The following is a 9,002-nucleotide window of genomic DNA, read 5'->3' on the forward strand; positions in this document are numbered from 1 at the left end:
GGAATATCATACTCTAAGTATTTGCTTATTAAGACATAATACCATCTCTGACCTGCACTGCTCTAACTTGCTGTTAGAGGGCTGGTGAGAAGGGGCATGGATAGGAGCCAGACATGCCTGGGTTCTACATATTATCTGTTATGTAAGCTATTGTAGTATGTAGAAGCTGACTGAAAATGGGGCCCAGCTGTGCATAAGCACTATACAAATGTGGAATAAAAATGAGTTTCTGCCCTAAAGAATTTGATGTCTAACTAGAAAAAGGTGAGCAGACCTTTTGAAGATAAGTGCAAATTGGAAGGGAACAGCAGAAGCTGAGCAGTTGGAGTTTTCAATAAACACATTCTGTGGTTCAAATCCTAGTTCCATGCTCAGGCTTAGAGTGTGGAGTAACTGGAAGGAGGTTTTGTGGAGTTGCAGTAATTGATAGGAAGGTTTGTGCAATGGAAATATGGAGTTTCTGTGGGGTGTGGGGAGGGAAGGGTGCAGAAGAACTGTGTTGTGGGGAGTCTCTGAACTGAGTACAGCCATCTGGTCCTACACAGTGCCATAGCAAAGAAGTTTGGTGCCTGGCCAAAGCCTGCCATGGCAGCCCACCCGGGCCTCACACACAGATCCAGGGGGCATGCAGCAGTGGGAGCCGTGATTACCCTGTCCCCACCCCCCACCCCAAATGAGCTGCTTACACCACCATCTCATGCCCTGCCCCACCCCAGGCAGTGCCTATTGGTGCCTCTTTGCTTTGGGACCTGGGGTGGTTGCCTCGCTTGCCCCACCTTTCTGTGGCACTGGTCCTACACCAGGTGGCTCTGCCAACCTTATCCCAACTGGCCACCTTCCCTGTCCATCAGAGACTGGGGACCCAAGCTTCCCTGGAGAGGGCTCTTCCTTTTGTCCAGAGGTAGGTGAAGGCCACAGGAAAGTTCAATTAATTGCTGAGTTGCTTTCTTTTAAAACATGGTTTTAGTGTCTTCTGTTTTAGCTTTTGTGTTCATTTCTCTCGAATGAAAAAGTTTCAGTTTGGACAAGCTGGTAGTATCAGTATGTCCACTGAATCTGTGATTTTTATACCTTCCAAATACAGTGCCAGAGTGTAGTTTAGGTTCTTTGGCTAGATTGTTTCTCATTGAGCCAGAAAGGTCATAGAAAAGGTAGGTGGCTGGGAAGACCATCTTGTTTGGTCTTTATACTTCAATCTGTTTGGTACACATGTATAATGTACTTACAAAGAGAGCTAAAATCTTCTCCTTAATGACATCCTTAGTGTTGTTTTCCAGAAAGGGGAAGAAAGTGTCATGCATGAACTGAGAAAAAAATTGATGAACAAATCTGCTGGGAAATAAATAAAGGGGTAAAGGCCATTTTGGCAGAATCTTTGAATATTTATGTACCCGCCTCTGCTCTAGTAGGTGTTCCCGCACCGCCTTCACCCGAGCCCTAGATCTTGTGGGCCCCAGGCTTACAGGTGGACCCCGAAGGCTACCCCTGCTGAAGTCAGGAGGACCCCTGAACTCATCTGCCACGACTTTGAATGTAACTTCAGTAGGGGGTCCTTCCTTGGGGTAGCTCCTAGAGTTGGCGCGGTCCCCCGCGGGTAGTCTCGGGGCTCCGTCCTCCCCTACACCCTGGCCACTCGCCACCTGTAGCTCTGCCTCTTCTTGGCTCCCACAGTGTCCTAGGCCTGCCGCTGTCTTACCCCCAACCTGCCGTCCATCCATCACGGTCCTCGGCTAAATGGGCCATCCACTGGGGTCGCCAGCCCCGGCCTTCTGCCTCGGCTCCTTCTTTAATCTGGCTGCTGGTTTCTTCCCCGGATCTGCTGCTTATGAAGCAGCCGGTTCCTTCACCGGCTCGGCTGCCTGGAATGCAGCCAGCTCCCTCGCTGGCCCTTCTCCCCACAGCGCAGCCGGCTCCCCTACCAGCTCTGCTGCTCAGGATGCCACCGGTTCTCTCTCCGGCCCCGTTGCTTGCGATGCAGCCAGCTCCCTCCCTGGCTCTGCTGCTCCCCACACTGCCGGTTCCTCCACCGGCTCTGCTGCCTGCAGCGTCGTCAATTTCTTCCCCAGCTCTGCTGCTCCCGACGTCGCTGGCTCTTCCACTGGCTCTGTTGCCTATAACGCAGCCGGCTCCTTCACCGGCTCTGCTGACAGCGTCGGAGCCGTTTCCACCACCAGCACGGCTGCTGGTTGTGCTGCTGGCTTTCTTGGAGCCCGCTCTGGCTCCGCCCCTTGCACTTGCTGCAGCTGGGTGCAGCGGCTGATCTGCTCCCCGCAGGAGCTCACTCCCCTGGTCTCTCCTCATCAGCCACCCCACTGCCTTGGCAGGGCCACTTTTTGTTTCTTCTGGGAGGTGTCCTCCAACCCCGCTGCTCTGCTGCAGCCAGATAAATGCCCGGCTGATCGCCCGCACCGGCGTCCTCAACGTACGCGCCTCCCCCGGCTTTTCTGGCTCTGCGGGAGGTAAGTATGACTCCTTGCTGCCCCGGGGTTCCTTCGGTGTCCCAGCTCCCCTGGGACAATTTAGAAACATTGTTTGGGGCTATATTTTAATTATCTCAAATTTGCATCACTGACACTTCAATAGGACACTGATTCTGAAGCACTTAGAACATAGTAGTCTTTAAACAGGAAGGACTTTACAGCCTTAGCAGGTTTGGTAGTCTATTATAATAAATAGGATTACATCATAGAAATATCTGAGTCTCATTCTAATGGAAACAACCTGTGAGGCCCTAATCAGCTAACCATTTGGGCTAAGTTGTAACCGCTGCATAAGCATATAGAATGTCCCCTGTCTAACCACGAGGTCACAGAAATGTGGAATTGACAGAAAGGACTGATGGGCTGCTCCCAAGTACCAACTGCCCAGCAGTCATTTAGAAAGTAGACCTATATACAGGGAGAAGCAGTCCAAATTCTAGATTGGAGTGTGTCTTTACAGAGCTTTTCAAAGAAGTTTTATGTGCAAAAACAGAACAAAAGCTATTAAAAAGTAAGTGTTTTGCAAACTGTTAATAGAAACCCTTTCTATTCTAATTCTGGGGGCAGGGTAGTAACCTCAGCCAGTATGTTTTTTCTTACTACTAGAAAAAAATATTTTTGTTAAGGGCTGTAATCATGATCAAACTACACTACATGCTACACAAACTACACTGCTGTAGCACTGTAGTTAAGAATTTTTGGTCTAAACCTTGACAAACTGTCTGATATTTTTATCATAATTGATTAGTAGTACTTGGATGAAGGAAAAAAAATGTCCCTCTTCCAATGCCCACCCCTCACCATGGACATTTCTTCCCCTTCCCACCTGCCTTCTGTTCAGTTAGTAAATGGTAAGAAATGAGCCATCCCAAGGTTCATCAGGTAAGTTGAGTTAAAACAGTTTAAGCCTTGTTCTGATAGATCTTGGACTTCTGTGATGACCTGTAGGTATATCTTCTTGGTTACTATACAAAAAATAGGTGAGGACCTACCAAATTCACAGCAGAAGTGAGGTGCACAGCAGCTCTTTTAATCTTCAATTTTCCCATGCATGCCCCTCCACCACTGATTGGTAGAGACACCATGCTTGCAGCTTGCTCCCAATAGACAGGGAGGGAAAAACTGCCGTGTTAAATATGGCATCATTTTTTTCCTCCTGCTGCTGATTTGGCTATGGGGCCCTGGTAGCCCTGATGCTTGTTGCTGATGGGTGGGGAAACAAAAACCCCTCCATGTTTAAAACCATACCAATCACTGATCGGAAAGGAAGTGAAAATCACAGTTTTAAACATGGCATAGTTTTTGCCTCCCTGCCAGTCAGCAACAAGCATTGGGGTCACTGGGGCCCCTCTGCCAATCAGCAGCAGGAGGCAAGAATGGTGACATATTTAAATCTGTAGTTTTCACTTCCCCACCAATCAAGAGTAAGCTGCAAGCATGGCCCCTCCACCAATCGGTGGTGGAGGGGCACATAGATCCCTGGAACATGAAAGATTAAAGGAACTGCCTTGCACCTCACTTCCACCATAAATTGGTAGGTCCCTACAAATAGACAAAATTATCTTTCAAGATTACTATCCTCCAGTTGAAGGCGTTGGTCCTGCTGGGCTATTACTACAAATCTTGCAGTGAACGGATTTAAATGCCTGGAAAGTCCCAAATAATTCATTGGAACTCCACTGGAGTCTGGATTGGTGGATTGCATTTCAGGAGCAAGGCCCCCTGTGCTCATCATACTGAAACATGTTCTGTTCCGTCAGCATATTCTTTTGTTTCCCAAACCCATCACATGCACACATCTTGATTTTGTTATGTACCGGTGTCTTAATTTGGGCATGCCCCAGCCTAATTTCGTCTGTCCACCAAAAACAGAAATCCCAAAGTCTCTGCAGCTGGGCACTGTGACCTAGCCAACATGGCAAAGTCCCTTATCTCTGTTATGGGTATACTGTTCAAATTACCCAGGATGTGTATGCCCACTTGTCTGTTGACCTCAGACATGGTGTCTGCCTTGAAGGAAACTTTGTTACAAAGAAGCTTTTAGAAACTAATTCACCCTCTGTTCCTCTGGACCATTGTTCTAATGCATTAGCTACTTAACCTACAAGCCAATTCCTAAAAGCAAACCTCTAAATATCATTTTTCTACCCATTAATACCTAAGACTTCTTCCTCCCTACTCTATTGGGAAATTCTGCCTTCCACTATTAAACATGGCAGCAGTGATGGTGAGCTCTTAATGAAGATTGATGTCTGAACTGAGTACTCTTTGCAATGGATGCTATGTTTATAAATGAGATAATATAATGAGGTAATATAAATGAGACCTTGTAAATTGAAAGAACCTGTCTTTTTTGGAAGTTCAGCTACAGAAGTACACAGTATAGCAGGGGTGGGTAAAATATGGCCCTTGAGCTGAATCTAGCCCACCAACTGATTGGATCAGACCCGCAGACAGACACCTACTGATTGATTGGATCCAACCCACAATGCTGCACATGGGGCTGAGCCACACCTGGGGAAGCACATGTCATGCTCCTGCCCATCCCAGCGAGCACACACAGCTTCCTGGTGGGGCTGCTCCTGGTGAGTCTATAGCCACCTGAGTACTGCTCAGCTCCACCCTCCTCCACTGGCTTCTCCTCTTCCTCCCCCTGCCTTGGCCCCTGCTGCACTGCTTCAGGCAGCAGGTAATGTGGGAAGCTGGGGGACATGTGCTGGGAAACAGATGCCCAGCTAGGCAGGGAGAAGATGCAGCTGGGTGACTCTTGCCCCAGTGTGTGGGGCTTCAGCTCTGGCTTCCACTTCCCTCCACCTGACACAATCAGCAGTGACCTGCAGGTGGCTGAGTGGGTAGAAGGAGGCTGGGAGCTGAAGCTCTTTCTCCATCCCTCCATCATTCCCACCACCCCCAGAGGCATGTAGGCATCCCCTCCTATACATGTGCACACCCACTTTCCTTGCCCACCTACATGTTGCCCTGAGGGGTCAGGCCAACGCTCAGGATCTCAGTATTGTGCTGTTAGACAGGAGGGCATGGTGTACAATTGCACATATACAAATGCACAAATCAATTAGGTTCATACACACACATATTACCAGCTCAGGCAAATATACATTCAAACCAGCCTAGACATATGTATACCTATTACCAATTCAAGCACACACACTATACACCCCATAAGTTAGACACAGATCACTATTTAGTATATCATGTACACAATCCCATATATATATATATATATATATATATATATACACACACACACACACACACACACACACTCACACTAGAAACTCAGATACACACACATTCAAAATAACTAGTCTAGGTTCATGCACACCTATCACCAGTTTAAGCCCATACATGCTACACACACCAAATTTAGACAGAATCAGTTACCAGTTACCAGTTACCAACACCTGCACATCCAATACACATATGTGGATTACTAATTCCTGTACCACATACTCACACAATGATATCTATATCTATATCTATATCTATATATGTGTGTGTGTGTGTGTATTCACTAATTTACACACATACCAGCCACCTACACATACACACAAGTGAGCTTCTAAGTTGGGTGTTGTGATGTGTATGTATGTATGTGCTTGGTGTACTTGGGATACCTGGGGAACGGTTAAGGTAAGAAAGTAGAAGTGTAGGGAGTTAAAGTTACCAGGACTGGGATTAGAATCTGTACACTAGAGGGGCCTGGGCTGAAGAACTGAGGTTCAGGGGTAACTTTATGTTAATTAATCTTAATTGATTAAAAGACAATGCCCAAAGCCTGCAGAACAGGGAAGCAAGGCTGGCACATAGGCTGGGACTAGAGCCAGAGCTATGTGGGAGCCGAAAGGGTAGGTGTGAAGAGGGAAAATAGGACTAATGGAAAGTGTGGGTGTTAAAGAGGGGCTCTGGTTGTGGGGAGCCAGAGGATGGCTCTGGGATAGCTAGAGAAGTTGCAGGGAGTGGCAGTAGGTGTTGGGAGCTGGAGAAAGGCTCCAGCTGCTGGAAAAAAACTGCAGGACAGGCCCAAGGCAGGACAGCCACAAGGAGCTGGGAAGCTGCAGGGGTGGGGGAATGACTGCAGAAGGTGCGGGGGAAGCCTGAAAACAGAGAGACAAACAGCAGAAAATCACAGAAAAAGCAGCAGGAGGGACTGAAAGGCAACAAGGGCAATGGGAAAGCAGAGAAAGGCAGCAGAAAGTCACAGGGAAAAGGCAGTAGAAATGGAGAGGAGATCGGGAAAGTAATGGAGAGGAGTGGGGGCTAGAGCTGAGAGAGAGAATGAGGCTGGAATTTAAGATAAGGAAAGGACTGGGATTTAGTAAAACATGACCCAACTTGGGGTTGCAAATGACAGTGGTTTTATTGAACAGGAGAGATGGTGACACAATGTCTTACTGGTTCCCTTGCACCCACCCACCCACACACACACACACACACACACACACAATGGCAGCAGGGGTTAGAGAGGCGTGGTGCAGAGGCTGAAGTCCACTGAAGTCTAGGTGGAGAGAGAGACAGAGAGAGAGAATCCAAATTGTAGGAGGAGGTGTGCAGGTAATATCTACCTATCCAGGCTGGAGAGGGGTCCTTGTTCAGTAGATTTTGTCCAGAGGCGGGTTGCCGGCAGGGCCTCTGGGTGGATAGGTGGTGTGGCATGGTGCTGGTCCAGATGGAGAGGGCGTCCCACTGGGTCTGTCTTCACTGCCCCTTTTTATAGGGGCAGACCTTTTGTGACCCTAGTGACAGGAGGCATGCCCAGGCAAGGGTCAGCCCCTGGCGTACTGAGCATGTGTGGTCAATGCAGGGATGTGCAGTTTCGGGTGTCTGTAATGGTGATCATTGCTGTTTTTGCAGGGTCTTTTGACTTTCAAATGCTGGTCTTGTCTCTGTTCCTGGGTGAGGTCCGTGGTTCCTGGATGAATCAACGTGAGGTGGTGGGATGGCCCAGTCATTACAGGCCATTCAGTAGAGGCCTGATACCATTGTATTTCAATCATTCATTGTATTTCAATCATTCCCAATTATTCTCATTCATCTGGGAACCAATTTACATGGGAGGGGTACGTGACTCATACAGTTGCAACATGGGATGCCCAGGCAGAGGACCGAAGATGGAGGCTTGACATATAAAATGGAAACTTGACATGACTTTGGGTCACTTACAAACACAGGCCTAAACCATACAATATGAAACAATTAAAATCAATATAAAAATTATAACAATACAATATACAACAGTAAGAATCAATACAAACCTAATAATTATACAATATAAAACATAGGATATCCAAAACCAAAATCTTGCTATCAAAATAAAAATGTTTAAAGCTTATCCTAAATCTGAGCTCACTTATCTATAGGGAATAGAGAGGGAGATAAAAAGTCAGAAATGGTTGGGAAAGGGGAAGGAATGCATTTTTATATAAATTAAAAAAAGAAAAACTGGGGGTTTTACTACACACACACATGTCCACCTCCCTACACACCTCCACCAGACAAACGATATACATGAGTAAGACTTTATTTTGAGCTATTATGAAATTACCTCTATTTATACTACTAAAAAAAATCAGGACTAGAATTATTATTTTTAAATAAAATTAAAGTGTAGGGCCCCTGCTAGACTCAAATGGTAATGTTGTGGCTATGTCAGACAAGAAAGCTGATTTTTTTAACAAGTTCTTTGCCTCTGTCTTCTTGGACAGGAACCAGGACAGTTCTCCCACCCCAGGTAGGGGCAATCTTGGGGATAGCACTGCCAGGCCTCGGGTCTTCGCAGATGTAGTTAGGGATCTTCTGGAAGGGCTGGATGGTTTTAAATCTGCGGGCCCTGATTCCCTCCACCCACGGGTGTTGAGAGAGCTGGCAGGGGTCATTGCTATGCCCTTGGCATGGCTGTACAAGCAATTGTGGTCCACAGGCCAGGAGCCCAGAGATTGGGAACTCGCTAATGTGGTCCCCATTTATAAGAAAGGGAGAAAGGAGGACCTAGGAAACTATAGGCCCATAAGCCTCAGATTGATCTTGGGGAAAATCCTTGAAATAATTATCAAGGATCACATCTGTGAGGGGTCAGCAGGGGAGATCATGCCCAGGGGAAATCAACATAGGTTCATCAAAGGCAGGTCCTGCCAGACCAACCTGATTGCCTTTTATGACCAGGTAACTAAATCCCTGTATGACGGTGTCTCCGTGGACGTAGTCTTTCTGGACTTAATAAGGCCTTTGACACTGTCTCTCACCCCGTTCTCATTAATAAATTGAGCGACTGTGGCATTGATGCCTACACAGTTGGATGGGTCAAAAATTGGCTGATGGGGTGCACCCAGAAAGTAGTGGTGGACGGGTTGTACTCAACCTGGTGGGATGTGAATATTGGGGTCCCCCAGGGCTTAGTCCTGGGACCTACACTGTTCAACATTTTCATCAGCGACTTGGATGAGGGGGTGGAAAACATGTTGTCCAAGTTTGCCGATGACACCAAGATGTGGGGAGAGGTAGGCA

The 9,002-nt window shown here is 47.3% G+C and overlaps 1 protein-coding gene across 1 annotated transcript; it reads right to left on the minus strand.

Annotated features, from left to right (window-relative positions):
• Window positions 1–1,692: 1,692 nt before the first annotated feature.
• On the minus strand, window positions 1,693–4,481 carry LOC112550317 (fibroin heavy chain-like). Its single transcript, XM_025204327.1, has 2 exons — window positions 4,442–4,481; window positions 1,693–2,450 (listed from the first exon to the last, which is right to left on the minus strand). The coding sequence occupies exons 1-2, from the start codon at window positions 4,479–4,481 to the stop codon at window positions 1,693–1,695; spliced, it is 798 nt and encodes a 265-aa protein (XP_025060112.1).
• Between the last annotated feature and the right edge of the window lie 4,521 nt (window positions 4,482–9,002).

This window comes from Alligator sinensis, unplaced genomic scaffold (genome assembly GCF_000455745.1).
Source record: "Alligator sinensis unplaced genomic scaffold, ASM45574v1 scaffold272_2, whole genome shotgun sequence".
Lineage (NCBI taxonomy): Eukaryota > Metazoa > Chordata > Crocodylia > Alligatoridae > Alligator > Alligator sinensis.

What these genes read in the sequence shown, in the direction of transcription:
- LOC112550317 (XM_025204327.1), bottom strand. Translation starts at nt 4,481, where the DNA reads ATGTCTGAGGTCAACAGACAAGTGGGCATACACATCCTGG. An exon ending in AGTGGGCATACACATCCTGG is followed by an intron (nt 2,451 to 4,441) that starts GTAATTTGAACA and finishes TACCTCCCGCAG; the next exon opens with AGCCAGAAAAGCCGGGGGAG.